Source organism: Xenopus laevis, chromosome 3L (assembly GCF_017654675.1).
Source record: "Xenopus laevis strain J_2021 chromosome 3L, Xenopus_laevis_v10.1, whole genome shotgun sequence".
NCBI classification, from domain to species: domain Eukaryota; kingdom Metazoa; phylum Chordata; class Amphibia; order Anura; family Pipidae; genus Xenopus; species Xenopus laevis.
Window position 1 is genome coordinate 44,657,063 of NC_054375.1, and position 17,642 is coordinate 44,674,704.

Consider the following 17,642-nt stretch of genomic DNA (forward strand, 5'->3'; position numbering starts at 1 on the left):
ACAAGAGAAAGTAGTTGCCTATTCAACTTCCTGGTTCTTCCAAGCAACTGTGAAAAATGATTTTGAGATAAAGAGGAGACCTGAGCAATGGCACAGGGGGCATTTTGTTGTCCATAGGAAAGTGCAGATTCACATAGACGGGAATATTGTTACCTGCAGGAAGGCTCATCTTCATATGGGCATCAAAATTCCATGTGTGCCATTGCTCTTTTATTGATTGATTAGTGGCCTTCTCTTTCCACAGTTGCTGAATCAGAATTCTGAATAAGGGCCCCTTTAAACAGAATGAATTATCATTATTTAAAGAAACTATTCTGCAGCAGGAAGGAAGTAGCTTAGATAAAAACAAGCAAGGAACCATTAGTGCTTTGTAGTAGAAAAAATGACTTTATTGTAATCATTTTTTAAGTGGATGGATTTTATCTTGAAAAAATTGTGCCTCATCTTGCTTGTTTATAAACAGACACTGGAGATACAACAAACTGACTAAGCATGTGACTATAAGAAATAAAATCCCTGGTTTACTTTACTTTCTCCCAAAACAGATATTGAGTATATCGAGATTCAGTCAGATGCAGATGAAAGTGTTACTGCAGCAGATAAAAGACGGACATACAATTATCGTGTAGTGATGATTAAAGGAGACACTGCTTTGGATATGCGAGGACGTTGTAGTGCCGGGCAAAAGGTAATTTTGTATGAGGATGTTGTGAATTCATAGCCTGGTTATGATCCTAGTTTTCTGTACAACTCTGGAATTTTATCAACCATAAATGTTCATTTTTTTTTTTAATTAGAAATTTATATTTATATACTCCAAGGTAGCATTAAACATATCAGAAATCATAATAGTTATAACATTCTTTTTACTTTACCTAAAAAGACATGAAAAGCCTAATACATTGAGGGGCTGTGCCCTGGGTTCTTTGTCTTACCTTCTTTTCCCAGTGATTCCTTGCATCTCAGACTTTTATATGTATAGGGTACAAGTAAATATTTATTTCACTACAATACGCAAGTCTAGTGGGGGAGGAGTGGTAAAGGACCTTCTTACAAATAAACCCAAGTGCACACACCCATAATCACATATACAGTATAAATCATTTATATGAATGTCTATACTAATTGTATATTTTAGCATTGCAATAGCCTTTGATATTATGCCTGTTTAAGAAATTATCTAGGGCCTTAATAGAATCAGCCCTCACTACATCACCCAGCAGGGCATTCCATAACCTCACTGTGAAGAACCACCTACGTTGCTTCAAATGAAAGTTCTGTTCCTGTAGTCTATAGGGGTGGCCTCTGGTATGGTGATTATTGGAGAAAAAGATCAACACTGTCTATAATGTCCACTAATTTACTGAGTAATTATGTCCCCTCGCAAGAATCCTTTTTCCAGACAATACCCCAACCTTGACAGTCTACCCTCATAGTTTAAATCCCCTATCCCATTAACCAGTTTAGTTGCACGTCTCTGCATTTATAGCCCTCTTAAGGACTGGAGCCCAAAACTGCACTGCATACTCCAGGTAAAGCCTTACCAGGGACGTATAAAGAGGGATGTTTTCATCCTTTCAGTTAAACTGGCTATAGATGCAAAGATCCGATTGTTCGAATCCTCGAACGATCAGACTTCCCCCATCTTCCGACCTGCCACTAACCATTCAGATTAAATAAAGTAGTACAAGAACAGATCAGCTGATGTTCTGCCCCTGACTGCAATCGTATGAAAGTTATGTCCGACAAAAGCTAGTGACAGTCTCCCACTGACAATCGTACGACGACAATACATGCAGAGATATTATCTCCAGCCGACAAAAATTTTTCAACCCGTCTGATCGACTGAACGACTGATCTCCGCTGGACAAAAATGTCGGGACTCTAAACACATGGTCCGAAAATCGTACGAATCCTTGATTCGTACGATTGGATCTTTGCGTCTTTGGCCAGCTTTATATCCCCTTTTTATGCAAGACAGTATTTATTTGCTTTAGTGGCCACAGAATGACACTGCCTGGAACAAAAAAACCTAGATCCTTCTCAGTTAAGGAAACTCCCAACACACTGCCATTTAGTGTATAACTTTATATTATTTCTGCCAAAGAGCCCTGAGGCACTCCACTAACAACACTTGTCCAATTAGAAAATGCTCCATTTACTTTTTCCTTCAGCCAGTTCTCTCTCTATCCAAGTACAAATACTATTTCCCAGTCCAATATTCCATTAATCAGTAACTGTCTGTGTATCAAATGCTTTAGCAAAATCTAACTTGATCACATCCACTGCCATCCCAGAGTCGAGGTTTCTGCTCACTTCATCATAAAATGCAATTAAATTAGTCTGGCAAGATCTGTTACGCTTAAAACTGTGCTGGCAGTTGTCATTCAGAATATTTTGAAACCTACTAGCTTTTTCTGTCTTGGCAACTCCATTGCCACAGTCAATGTCTGGATAATTAGTCACCCATGATAATAACTTGATCTAGTTGTGAAGCCTCCTTTCAGTTTCCTGCATTGACATGTGATCATGTGTTGGTTCTGCTTTGGGACAGGTAAGTCCTTTGGTCTGTAGTTCAAATGTATTTTTTGAGTGTTTTGTCATCCACTGGGAGAACAAAATCTAGGGTGGAAAAAAAAACCCTAACTGCCATTGCTCTTAAACTGCATAAGAATCACAGAATCACGTTAACACCTGTGTGCGTGTGTGTTAGCCCTAGTGTGTTTATACAGTATGTAGCTTTATTAAGCACTGATACATTTTTTCCCCATATTTACAGTGAATAATTAATTGTAAAAATAAATAGATTTTGATCTTTAACTTAAATTTTATTAATCATAGCAATGTTGTTTTACAGTCAGCAGTTAAAACCAAGCATCGGTACATTTCAAATAAAGAAGAAAAAAAACAACATAGCATCATTATTGTATTGTTGACTTAAATAGTCATGCAAAAATGGAGGTTATGATGGAGAAGAAACCATAAGAGACAGTTCAGGTCGACTATTTGTGGAGGACGGAGTGCCCAAATTCAATCTTCCAAAATTATTATTTCCCAAGGTGCCCATATCTCTAAATATAGAGGGGTTTTATTGCAGATTTTGGCAATGCCATATTCAAAAATCCTATTGGCCTCAATCTGGCGTTTAATTTCCTCCAGAGTTGGTATAATCTTAGATTTCCAGTAGGATGCTATCGATGTTCGGGTAGCTGTTAATATCTGATGTATCAGAGCTTCAGTGATTTTGCCCACTCTTGGGAATGGTCTGCCCAATAGAAAGGTACACATGTCCATTGGGGTGGGGTTCGTAGTATCTTACTCAGTAGATCTAAGACCTCGGTCCATAATGGAGTGATTACCGAGCAAGCCAAAATAGATGTGGAAGAGTGCCTATTTCCCTACGGTTTCTCCTAGACTGTTATTATTAGCCTTTATTTGCTACTGTATGTTGAGTTTCTTAGTCCTTTATTGGTTGGTTTGAAAGACCGATACATGTAGAGCATCATTTAATTGTATGGACATATACTATGTAAGTAATCCTCACAGCCTCGTTTCCTTAGGTCCTGGCATCCCTGATCATTCGCCTTGCATTGGCAGAAACATTCTGCTTGAATTGTGGGATTCTTGCTCTTGATGAACCGACTACCAACTTGGATCGTGAAAATATCGAGTCTCTGGCGCATGCGCTAGTTGAGTGAGTAGAAGTTTGTTACTTTTACTAGAATTCTGGTTAACCTGGTAGAACCTTATTACACAGTAGTATTACACACTTTTGTACACAGAAAGGTATAAAACATAGATTACCATGCATTTTTGAACCTTTGTTAGATTAATGAATGCACAAATATCCATAATTCGCAACCGCAATCTTCTCTTTGTCCTGCAGGATCATTAAGAGTCGCTCCAGACAGAGGAACTTTCAGCTTATTGTGATCACACACGATGAGGATTTTGTGGAGCTTCTGGGCCGCTCGGAGTACGTGGAACATTTTTACAGGATTAAAAAGAACATAGACCAGTGCTCTGAAATCATACGGTGCAGTGTCAACTCTCTGGCTTCTTATGTTCATTAGTCCATCCCATGCAGAGGCCTCTGAATAAAGGATCTGTCTGTCATCGATGCAAACGTACAACAACCGTGCATTACTTTTTTTTGTCTGTACTTCTTGAGTAACTCTGCTGCAGACATAGGGGCATGTTTACTAACATTGGAGATAAATATCTCCAGAGATGTTGCCCATGACAACCAATCAGCAATTAAAATTAAACACTCCCCTACAAGTTAGAAAACAAAAGCAAAGATCTGATTGGTTGCTATGGGCAAGATCTCCAGAGATATTTACTTCCAATGTTAGTAAACATGCCAATTAATCTGTTCAGTGAATTTACAATAGGTTGTTTAGATACTTTACAGCTATCTAATAAATTGTAAAAAAAAAAAAAAAAGCCCCTCCACCTCGGTTGCAGTACTATGAAAACATTGTATATAGTGAATAACAAAATGGCGGCCTGCAAATGTTAGACTGCCAGTAGAATATTGAACTATGGGCCCCATGCATACAGCTTCCAGCCGTCCATGTGTACTTCTCACATCACCACTTGTCTTCCAAAACTGCTATGCTGTTTATCTAATGATGCTTTGCAGTGATTCCATAGAATCCTTATGGGTTACTGTGCATATCTCATGGCTATTCATGTGACTCCCACAATATTTGCTTTTGGCAGTACTGGTGTTTTACCAGTAGGGTGAAACCTACTTGTGTGCCTTAGTATATCCACCATATTCATAGACTTCAGCTCCCAGTGCTTCCTCCCTTTATAATGATATCCCAAACATAGGCTTGGGATAGCTAAATATAGGGTTTTTTCTGCACATTAAATACTTAGGGATGTGCAGAAATACAGGTGACGCCAAAATTGCATGTAACCTAATGTTTATTGTTCTCTCTACAAATATAAGCTGTCTGTTTGCAATTTGTCGAAGAAAAAATTCTGATCCAAAGAGGTCCAATAATCTCTCTGCATTGCAGTACAAGTCATTCTGCGGTACTAGAAGTGCTACAGTTACAGTGCTACGCGATATGTTGGCGCTATATAAATACATGTTAATAAAATAGAAGTGGTTGTGCCATATTTTTGATCCAGAGCAGACTTGTCACACTGGAGTTATAAAGGCTGTTGGTTGTTGTAGTATACCTGTGTACTTGTTTATACACTCCTGTGCTTATCTCTGCCAGGGCTCTTAAGGTGGCCATAGACGCACCAATACTATTGTACGAAACTAATTTTCGCATGATATGCGGTGCATGTATGGTGGGAGACGAGCCGACCTATATCGACAGAATTGGGCTGGCCGGAAGATTTTGATTGCGCGTCTTTGAAGGCTCTAGAACATCGGCCATTGTTAGTGCTGAATCATCAGATACAGGTAGAATTCTATTGTTTCTGCCTGTATATCTGACTATTCAGCTCTACACGTGTGTGTGTATTGAAACAAACAATCTTTCCTGCGACCAATGGTCGCAAGAACGATCGTAATTGTTACTAGGCCGAATCCTTGTGCCTGGCCAAACCGATTCTGAATCCTTATTTACGTATGTAAATTAGGGGCGGGTAGGGAAATCACGTGACTTTTCATCACAAAAGAAGATTTTATACCACTTTTTTCCTTTCCTGCTCCTAATTTGCATATACAAATTCGGGTTCGGTATTCGGCCAAATCTTTCGACCAATCCCCAAATAGTGGATTCGCTGCATCTCTAATCTGTGGCCACCTTTAGTCTTGCACAAATTTCGAGGACAAGGGACGTACATCACAGGCGATATTTGTATGCAGGAAAAGACAAAATGATGTTGTAAGGTTTCTGGTACATGTAAATGTTATAATCCTTGGTAATAAATAATGATTGATCATAAGCATTGTGTAGGTGATTTAAATTAACCTTACACTATTCTATGGAGAACAATAAAAGGAGCTTTATTAGATGTTACTTAAATAGTATTCCCTTGTGTGCTACATCCTGAAGAAGGGAGGCTGTGTTCCCCCCAAAACGTTGATTGTTGGTGGCATTAATAAAAGGGGCACAATCCCCGACTGCAACATTGGTGTGTGCGGACCGTTTTTTGAAATTGTATAGCAGTAAGGAGACCGGGCTTGGTCAACGGAGGACCAGCACCACCACGCAGAAAAGTGGAAGGAGGTGTGCGGTAATAAATATTTTATTGCAATGAAATATAGGTTCATCAAAAGCAAGTTTTTTTTTTGTTTTCTTTTTAAAGGGAACAGTAACACCAAAAAATTAAAGTGTTTTAAAGTAATGAAAATATCATGTAGTGTTGCCCTGCACTAGTAACACTAATCTGTTGCTTCAGAAACACTACTATAGTTCATATAATCATGCTGTAGTGTAACAATGTAGCAATGGCGGAAATTTAATACTGGATAGCAAATAACACCATTATGTTCTGCAGAGCTTATCTGCTGTGTAACAGGAGCCTTTTCTCCTTTGAATGACTGCCTCCATTGCTACACGGCAGCTTATTTATATAAACTATAGTAGTGCTTCTGAAGCAAACACACTAGTTTTACCAGTGCAGGGCAACACTGCATTATATTTTTATTACTTTAAAACACTTTTATGATGTTACTGTTCCTTTAAGAAAAGAAAAACTGATAAACAGAGAGAGTGTTTCTGTACATTAAGATAGAAAATGTGCACACGCAGTAGCACCTCTTTATATAACAACACAATAAATACTGAGAAGAAATATGTATAAGGAGGATGGTCTTGGTAAAATGCAAACACCATGGGTCATTATTAAGTAACCTTGAAATACTTCTAGGGTTAGCACTGAATCCAGGATTCGGTTTGGGATTTTGCCTTTTTCAGCAGGATTCGGATTTAGCCAAATCCAAGTGGCTGGCCTCTCCGAATCCTTAAAATCATGTGTCACACAAACAAGGAAGTAAAGAATTTTTTTTTTTTTTTTTTTAAACCCTCCTCGCCCCAATTTGCATAGTTGATATTTGTTGGATCTTTCACAAAGGATTTAGGCCAAACGCCAAAGTACAGTAGAACCCACATTTAAAAAATTTCAGGGGACCAGAAAAAAATGGTGTTTACACCAGGAAAATGTAAAATCGGGGAAATGTATTGTGTATAATATAGAGGTGGGACCACAAAACAACAATGTAAAATGAGGGAAAACTTAAAATCAGGGGATGTAAAATTGAGGTTTCACTGTAGGGGATTTGTGCATCCCTAAATACTTCCCTGCAGGGCCGCCATTAGAAATCACGGGTCCCCATACAACAACATTTTTGGGGCCCCACCCACCTTGGAGCCCAGACCCCGCCCACTCCCCATCACAGTTAAAAGACCACACAGACATCAGCGCTAAAAAAGTAACCCCCCACACACACAAGTTATAAAAAGCTATTGATGGTCAGGGCCCCCTTATAAGTTTTAAAAAAAAAAAACATTGGCGCCAGGCCGCCCATAAAAGTTATTTTTAAAAAGCATTGGTGCCAGGGGCCCCAAAAAAATATTTTTTAAAAAAACATTGGCGCCAGGGCCCCCCTTACAAGTTAAAAAGAAATTTGGGGCCCCAAAAAAATATTTTTTAAAAAAACATTGGCGCCAGGGCCCCCCCTTGTAAGTTAAAAAAAAATTGGGGCCCCAAAAAATATTTTTATAAAAAAACATTGGTGGCAGGGGCCTATAGAATATTAAAATAATACATTGGTGGAATTGAACTCGTGGCTTCAGGACTTCAAATTCGCCTCCTTTCATGACTTCGGGTCTTTTCGCCGCTTCAGGACTTAAATTTTGGCTGTTTGCGTGACTTCAGGTCTTTTCTGCGCTTCGGGACTTCGACACTTCCGCATTTTCGCAGATCTCCGGCTCTTTTTAAACTGCAGCACTGCCGGGCCCCCCTTCATGCCCAGGCCCGGGACACTTATCCGCCCTGTCCCCCCCTGATGGCGGCCCTGCTTCCCTGTGCAAGACCAGTACTGTGGGTTCTTTCCTTTTTCCAATCTATTTAGTTTGAAGAATATGAATGCGCTTACTAATTAACAGATTACTTATGACTGAAATGTGTGGGGTGCCTTTTATGAATGCGATTGTGAAATCTATCCCAGAAATGCGTTTCATGCATTGTGCTCAGTTTCAAAAAAATTCAGCACTTTCACAAATTTTTCGGGAAGGTGAAATGGGGCAGATTGCCTCCTCACTACTTGTAGCACATTGATAGAGTATTTAGTATCCGGTGTCCTAAAACCAGGTGTGTTTCAAAGCCACCCCATTCATGTTTATACAGTTTTGGCAATTTAAACCGGTCAGAAGTCCAAATGGAGCCCCAGGAGTCATTGGTGAGGAGCAGAAAATGCTATTACATGTGACTGTGTACATATATCCCGGATGATTTTATGTTCAATAAGAAAATAAAGCATGCCTCTGATTGGCCTTCTTTGTGGTCCTGTCGTTTATTAAACTAGGCCAATAGTTGTAGTTCTCACAATTATTTAAACTTGTGCTGAATGGTGCTACAAGTTAACTTTTAGTGTTATAGAGAGGCCAATTGTAATCAACTTTTCAATTGGTCTGTATTGTTTATTTTTTATAGTTTTTAATAATATGCCTGATATATATGTCTGACTTTCCACCCTTCAAATGGGGGTCATTGCCCCCATCTACAGTATACATACAGTATTCCTACAGCCTGGGTACATAGTGGAGCTACAACTTTGCATTTTGGGTGACTTTTTGTTTTTTTCTTAATAGGTTTTAGCCACCATGTTCATTCTCTATGACTACTACATGGGGATACTATACTGCGTATGGCACATAGCTCTGACTGTCAGCTAACTAAAATGAAAATCAGTTTTTTGTTGTTGCAGTTTTTCCCAACAGAAAACCCATGATATTTTAACTAAATGCCATGTATGTCATTACCCATAATTGGACATTGCTGTTTCCATTTATCTGTGCAATTTGCTCATATGACAGTTTTGTGGCTTCAGGTGGGAATCGGTCAGATGTGATAAGCAGTTATGAATTGTGTATCTCTAGTGGATGACAAAAGATAAGTGTTCTAGACTAGAGCTAACCATACTTTACTATGCTGAATACATATGATTTAAGATAAGAAGGGTGCTTGGAACGACTGCATCTATGCGATTGTTTCATTTCTAATATATACCACTCGTTTTAATAAACCACTCGTCTATACTATTGTTTATTGTGCAGGTGCAATTCACTACTATTCAAAAAACTCACCTGGCCAGTCCAAGCAGGAAAATGTAGATGTGGCAATGTAAACATTCATCCCCCGTCCCAAAGTTTGGTTAATGTAAAAAAATACATTTGCAGTGTTCCAAACAAAGATTTATATAACCTGAGTTTTCAAATTGTATGGAGCGCCCCCTTCAGTTTGGGTCTCACCAGGCATGTAAGGACACAAAACAGAAAAACAATATAGAAAGAAATTTAAAAAAAAAAAAAGTGATAAGGGGGAAAAAAGTAAAAGGAAAATAGACATTAAAAAAAAAAAAAGTAAAGAGTGAATACACAGATCTGTTTATTTTATATTTGGTTTATCATAGACTGCTAAAAAATCATTTAAAGAAATTTAAAAAACCCAATACGAATGTTATTCCGACTCAATAAGGATTAATTATATCTTAGTTGGGATCAAGGAGAAGGTACTGTTTTATTATTACAGAGAAAAAGGAAATCATTTTTAAAAATATGAATTGTTTGATTAAAATGGAGTCTATGGGAGAAGGCCTTGCCTTAATTTGGTGCTTTCTGGATAATGGGTTTCCTGATAACAGATCCGATACCTGTATTACACTCCTCATTAACCTCTAAAATGATTTTTTTTTTTTATTGCTAGCACAACAAAAATCTTAATGGGCTGTTACTTTATACTGGGATTAAACAGTACGCCATCTTAATCCAAAAAAAAGAACCCTACGAACTCGTGAATTTTAATTAAGATTTAAAAAACTTGAATGTTCCATTTAATATTTACTAAGCACAAATAGTTTGCATGTAAAACTTCAATATGTGAAAGATTGCAAATTCAAGTAGGATCTGTTCTAAGCAAAATTTATTTTTATTTTTTTCTTCATTTGAGTTTTTTGAGCATTTATAGACCCAGAAGATCTGAGAATGGCTTCCTAAAAAAAACGGTCTGGAATTAAGAGCAGTACTTACAGCAAAATCGTTTGCCAGAAAATCAGTAACGTAACTTGGTGGGGGTGGGCCGTGCAGACGGGCCCGCCCCCACCCTCGTCGGCGTGATTTTTCTCTGCCGCTGCAGCCGACTCCAGCTGGCTGCAGCGTGCACGATCTTCCAGGGAGGCCCTGCGGGGGGTGCAGTTGCACCCCCTGCTCCCCCGGTAGTTACGCCCCTCCAGAAAATACAAAATCCCATGCACTGTCGTCAACCTGGATGCGGAAAAGGCATTTGACAATGTTGTTTGGGATTAAAGCTCTAGATAATGTGGACTCATTCCGGGGTATAAAAATGAACAAAGTTCACATGAAAACCCTAGCATTTGCTGATGACCTATTATTAATAACTCAAAATGTCAACGACTCATTGGTGGAGATTTTAAAATTACTCAACGAATTAGGCTCTTTCTCAGGTTACAAAATAAATGTTTACAAGTGAGAATTAACGAATATTAATGTATACAGTATATATATATATATATATATATATATATCTGACTCTCGCTTGAGAAACCTGAATCTGAAAAACCCAAAACCACACTTAACATACTTAGGGCTCAAAATCCCAACAGATTTAAGGAAACTTTGTGTCAAAAATGGAAAAACGCTCCATTGAATTTGACGGGGAAAATAGAATTTTTTAAAATGCCAATTTTTCCCAAACTAATTTACCCGCTCCCGCACTTACCACTTTTAGTAAAGCACTCTGATATCAAAAACCTTGATTCCTCTCTGATCAACTTCATTTGGGGGAGTAAGAAACCTAAAATGGCTCTTTCAAATCGACGTGGTCATTACAAATTAGGGGGGTAAGAGTTCCGAACTTCAGGGTATTTAATCTAGCTTCTGTTACCAGGTATCTAATCGGATGGGAGTTCGGGGGAGATAGATATACTAACCCCAAACTAGAGATTCTGCAAGAAAACCAGTCCAGTATAGTGAATATTTTACACTACCAATGGAACGAGATACAAAAGGGACCTATACAGGGACTCGCTATTCACTTGGATATTCCTGTTCTCAAATAACTGCTTCAATCATACGCAGACCCCATTTATGCCCATACAACTCCTATGGAAAAAATTGAAATCTGGGTGTCGCCCCCCCTTTGAGGAGAAGAAAAGCTACCTTTAATGATCAAAGATGTAGTGGACTCTGCCAATGGAAACTTAGTTAACTGGGTTGACTTTGAGTCGGAACAACCTAAAGTCATGTGATCACTTTATACACATATTTATCAAGAGTGGTTTGCCCTCCAGAAACACTGGTTAGCTGATGCAGTAAATGAATTCATGGAGACTGAGAATAGATCTCATTTCTCAAAAACTATGTTCCCCAGTTAGTAAGCAAAAACATCCCCTCCAAATAGTCGCGGATAAGTGGTCCGGATATTTATGAACAGAAATCATACCCATCCAACTTTCATGTTCCATTTGTAAATGTAACAGGAATTTTGTATCTAAAAATTGGACAGTTCAACATTTTAAACTGGTCCATTTAGGCTATGGGAAAATGTACAAAAACACAACAGGTTCAAGTCCACAGTCGTTTTGTCCTAAATGCCCATTGTGCCAAATAAATATTGACTTGTTTTACTACTTATGGAGTTGCCCTGACATTCGTAAAGTCTGGTTTGCCTTGGAAAATGTTCTAAATCTTAAACTTAAAGGAGAAACAAACCCTTAATTATAAAAACCCCTACCCTACATAGACCCTGCTCCCCCCCAGCCTAGCTGTTACCCCCGGTAAATGCCCCTACCTCTTTACTTACCCCTTGGTACAGATTCTGTGCAGTGGAGTTCACAGGCGCCATCTTCTTCTCTTTAGTAACCTTGGGGTTACGCCTTCTTCCAGAGCGTTCAGCAATTTCCGTCACTTTTGGCGCATGTGCAGTTGTCGCGACCCATAAGATTGCACCAATACGCCGCTCTCTTCCCGAAGATTACCGAAGAGAAGAAGATTGCACCTGTGAACTCCACTGCACAGAATCTGCACCGAGGGGTAAGTTAAAAGGTAGAGGCATTTACCGGGGGTAACACCTAGGCTGGGAGGGGGATCTATGTAGGGTAGGGGTTTTTATAATTAAGGGTTTGGTTTTCCTTTAAATACTATATCAAATTAAGTCCTGATATGGCATTACTCCACTTGCATTACCCAAGACCGACATCGAAGAGATACCCAAAATCCCATAGTAAATTACCCTACAGCGTTATTACTTTGTTTACAGCAGCTACTAAAAAAAATGTTATTCTACTGGTTATCTACTCCGTCAATAAAAGATACTGTATCTTTTCACTCCTAAATCACCTCTGCTAGCAAGAAGCGATAAGGATAAAGACTACTGAACCCTTTATTAAGCAAGCTTTTATTGACATTTGGTCTATATATTGGGACTTAATTGACTCCAGTTGCAAATCCCGTTCACTTTGATTGTTACTAGGGATGCACCGAATCCAGGATTCGGCAGATCCAAATCCTAATTTAAATTAGAGGCGGGGAGAGAAATCACGTGACTTTTTGGCACAAAACAAGGAAGTAAAAAAAATTCCGCTTCCCACCCATAATTTGCATATGTAAATTAGGGTTCCGTATTCGGCGGAATCTTTCACGGAGGGAATCCAAAATAGTGGATTCGGTGCATCCCTAATTGTTACAATTATAACTTGTACTTTAATCGTTAATTCCACATGAATTATGTTTACAATTATCTAACTGTTCCCACATATCAATGTATAACAGTACTTTTATTGATTAGTACTTAATATTTGCTGAGCGTTGTTAGGTTTGGTTTAATTAAATTTTCTTACCTTAGTCTAAAAACAGTTTAGATGGTGTCGCCATCAATTATTTGTAACGCACTACTTTTTCATGTCACTTACACCCTAAACTGTATAAATTTGCATAACAGTCCAACGCTGGACTAATGTTAAAATCTTGCTTGTTTGTTAATTTGTTAAATGATTGAAAATCATGAGTACAATATAAATTCAAAGCACTCAAGTTTGCTAAAAATGTGAGTTTATTTGAATTGAAAAATACCTCTATACCCTATAATGGTGAGCCTCCAACAATACTTTTTTTTCCCGCTTCAGGTGAACTCTATAAATTTCTAAAGAAAGGTGTCCCTCACCTCAATTTTTCAATGGCCTGGGTGCAGCACCCTGAACCCACATCTTAGGGAGCTTTTATCACATGTGATTGGCATAACTGGTTTTGCAAATCTAAAAACAAGCATAAGGATTTATTTTTTCCATTTGGCTTCTTACTTTTACAGGGAATTCTGCCAAAAAGAGGAAACATAAAGGGACAACGAAACAAGTCGCCCTAGTGGTGTCATTATTAAATGTTTAAAAATAACAGATGAGTGTGCCGAAACTGCACAGTCAGCACAGCATAATCCTTCACTGGAATTGTTCAGTGGAATCTCATTCTAACCACGTTTTTATATGCTGCTAAATACATTTTTGCAAAGAAAAAAAAGGATTATGTAAGAGTCACAAGAATCTGATTGCATGCTAATATCAGTGGCAGTTCCTACTTACTGCTCAAAAAAACACTTTTAAATGGGAAGTTGTGTCAGACTATTACGGGCAGATTTATCAAAGGTTTCGAGGTGAATTTTCAAACTGAAAAAATTCCAAATTCGAGCTATTTTTGTGTACTTCAACTAGGGAATGGTCCAAATTCGATTCGAATTTGCAAAAAATGTATGTCTCTTTAAAATTTTGACTTTGATCACTTGCCATCTAAAAGCTGCCGAATTGCTGTTTTAGCCTATGGGGGACCTCCTAGAACCTATTTGGAGTCAATTGGTGGACTTTGAAAAATCAAAGTTTTGATTGGGAAAAACTTCTAATCAAAATGCGCTTTTCCTTTGATTTGAATTTCGCCAAATACGGACCTATTCGATCGAAAACTTTTACTTAATTTAGTTTGGTCCTTTTTAATTAGAATTTCGAAGTTTTTTCAATTCGTAATTCGACCCTTGATAAATCTGCCCCTCAATAGGCTTATGTAATAAAATGTTTAAATAATTTGCTCCGTTAAAATACAGTAGAACCCCCATTTTATGTTTTTCAGGGGACCAGAAAAAAATGATGTCAAATCTGGAAAAATGTAAAATCAGGGAAATGTGTTAAAGTAACTTTTTCTTCAAGTACTGAAAGGATATAAGCACAGGAGTAGTTTTACTTTGAGATATTTATTTATTTTATGTGTTAATAACAAGGGGGTTAAGCATTGCAGTGTTAATGTTACACTAAGGGGGGGGGGACATGTGCAAGACTCTCTGTCAGTCACATACACAACCTAAAGCAATAAGTGACTATATAAGGGGCAGACTAATTGGAATGGACCATTTACAGACAGAATGGCAAAATATACATCTGGTTAGTATTTTAAAACTCTTTATTTCACAAATAATAAAATTCAGGGGAACCGTTTTTGGGAACATCAGGACAAAATGTTGATCCGATGTTAAATCCGGGGAAAACATTACTTAAAATCAGGGAAATGCATTATAAATTGGTGGGACCACAAAATAAAAATGTAAAATAAGGGAAAACTGAAAATCAGGGGACTGAAAATCAAGGTTGCACTGTCTGCTGGCAGAACGAGGATGTCTCCAATTGCGCAACATAGATCTAGAATGTCTCAACAAAGTCTCTTGGCATTGGTATAAACCCCCAATAAACGTGAATATTGAGAAAAGCACCGTTTTTCCCCCCAGACTGGAGGACCTAGGTTTTCTGTATTGCCTGAGGCACCTTTGTTTATCTATGACACCCTAAAACAAAAGCACCTATAAGTTCTGCAGCTTTGCACAAAAGTGACTCCTGACATACTGTACGGGATAGGAGGTTTAAATATATACAAGCTAGGATTACGGGATGCAGGGGGACCTACCAGCAAGAGTTTATCATGGTAAATTTAAGAAAACACCTGAATAATCAGGATATGGGGTGTAACTTGAAGCCCCTCCCCCCAGCACACAGCAATAATTTGTTTCATGCCCCACCCCTGGAGTTGTGACCACAATTTATTTATTTTTCCCCCACTTCTACATTCTTCCCTTACCTTAAAGGAATACTGTCATGGGAAAACATTTTTTAAAACGCATCAGTTGCTACTCTAGCAGTCTTCTGCACGGAAATCCAATTCTCAAAAGAGCAAACAGATTTTTTTTTATTCAATTTTGAAATCTGACATGGGGCTAGACATATTGTCAGTTTCCCAGCTGCCCCAGTCATGTGACGTGCCTGCACTTAAGGATGGAACTACTTTCTGGCAAGCTGTTATTTCTCCTACTTAATGTAACTGAATCAGTCTCAGTGGGACTTGGCTTTTACTATTGAGTGTTGTTTTTATATCTACCAGGGAGCTGTTATATAGTGTTAGGGAGCTGCTATCTGGTTACCTTCCCATTGTTCTATTGTTGGGCGGTGGGGGGTGATATCACTCCAATTTGCAGTACAGCAGTAAAGAGTGACTGAAGTTTATCAGAGCACAAGTTGCATGACTGGGGGCAGCTGGGAAACTGACAATATGTCTAGCCCAATGTCAGATTTCAAAATTGAATATAAAAAAATCTGTTTGCTCTTTTGAGAAATGGATTTCAGTGCAGAATTCTGCTGGAGTAGCACTATTAACTGATGTATTTTGAAAAAAAACATGTTTTCCCATGACAGTATCCCTTTAATTGACCCCTGCAGCTACAGTGTCTGCGGCCAGCTACTTATGCTGTAAAGGTAGTGTAGAGGTGATAAAATGATGATGAATTTTATGGCTTTAAACAAATTGTCCCAATACTCTTCATTCATAAAATTCAAAAATATATTCAATCAGCATAATAATAATAAAAGTTAGTACCGTATGTACTAGCTTTTATTATTATGCTGATTGAATCATTTTTTGAATTCTATGAATCAAGAGTATTGGGACAATGTGTTTAAAGGGGAACTCCACAAAAACATAACTTAAGCTTTTTGAAAAGTAAACATAATTTCAAGCAACTTTGCAATATACATCAATTAAAAATGATGCAGACTTTTCATGAATTTTTAATGGTTTCTGACAGTTCCCTAAGCCTAGCCCCCTGCTCTCCTGCTGATCTATCTGACTACTTTGTTGAGCTGGCTGACTACTGTTACTTTGTATCAACAGCCATCTGTCCTCAGCCTGCATCCTCCAAACCCCACAATTCCCTGCACACGTGATTCCAATAAGCTAAGGAACATCACAGTGCAATGCATTGTGGGTTATGTAGTTCCTGCATGCTGTCTGTAAGCTGTGGAGAAGTTGTTACAATTTGTAACATCAGTGTTTAGTCCCTCCTTCCCTGCCAGGATTTTAAATAATGCAGAAAGAGTAGAACTGTTAAACAGCTGGATTTCAGCATAGAAAATGTCATTAATTCATACTTTTTGAAGAAACAGGTAACTGTGATGGATATATTAGGAGTTTATCAGATTTTGGCTTGAAAGCCAGAGTTCCCATTTAATTGTGATATAATGGTGCCTTGAGAACTGAGGCAGGTCCCTGACACTCAGCTGCCTTATCTGGACTCCCCGTGACCCCTGTGTCTTATTTGCATTTTTGGAAATGATCTGGCTGCCTAAATGTACTTCAGTACTCTCATTAAATGAACTCATAGAAAGTTTGGCAACCACATTGCTCATAGATGTGAGTGAAATTGAAAAGGCAAAAAAAAACCTTTACCCGAAGCGATTAAAAAGTCAGAAGTCCAGAACACAGAGATAATCACCTTCAGCAAGGAATATAAAACCACCGAAACACATTCATGGCTAAAAATGACACAGAACTGTAATTATTTAGCTGATTCTTATCAGGTTATTGTAGCTGGTTTCCCAGTCTCAATTGTGATTTTATCACCCCAATTCTTCCCCTTTAGCAGAAAACTGGAGAACTTCTTACCAACTGGTGGCCTTCGTATACTTTCGCTATATTTTTTTTTTTTTGCATTCTTGTAATGTAGGGGTTTTTTGTGTGCATTATTGTTATTGCTACTTTTTATTAATCATCTTTCGATTCAGGTCTCTTCTATTCATAGTCCAGTCTCTTATTGAAATCAGAGCATGGTTGCTAAGGTCATTTGGACCCTAGCAACCAGATTGCTGAAATTGCAGCTGAATAAAAGCTAAATAACTCAAAGACTACAAATAATAAAAAATGAAAAACAATTGCAAATTTTCACTCTCTACAACATCATGCTAAAAGTTAACTCAAAAGTGAACAACCCCTTTAACCGAGAGCTTTTCAAACCAACTGACACAAATTACAACTGCTATAAAAGCCATCCCTTGCCAGGCTAAACATTACCAAACCATATAAACCGGCAGTGGTTCAAATACTTATGGCAACCAGAATGCAACGGCAAGA

The 17,642-nt window shown here is 38.2% G+C and overlaps 1 protein-coding gene across 3 annotated transcripts in view; it reads left to right on the top strand.

Annotated features, from left to right (window-relative positions):
- rad50.L (RAD50 homolog, double strand break repair protein L homeolog) overlaps positions 1 to 5,916 on the top strand; it is a 230,328-nt gene extending 224,412 nt beyond the window's left edge. For 2 of the 3 annotated variants that reach the window (XM_018251121.2, XM_018251119.2), the window contains exons 24-26: positions 546 to 688; positions 3,561 to 3,694; positions 3,887 to 5,916. In XM_018251121.2, coding sequence (XP_018106610.1) covers positions 546 to 688; positions 3,561 to 3,694; positions 3,887 to 4,073 — 464 coding nt within the window. In that variant the 3' untranslated portion in view covers positions 4,074 to 5,916. 3 annotated transcript variants of the gene reach the window in all.
- Positions 5,917 to 17,642: the final 11,726 nt, after the last annotated feature.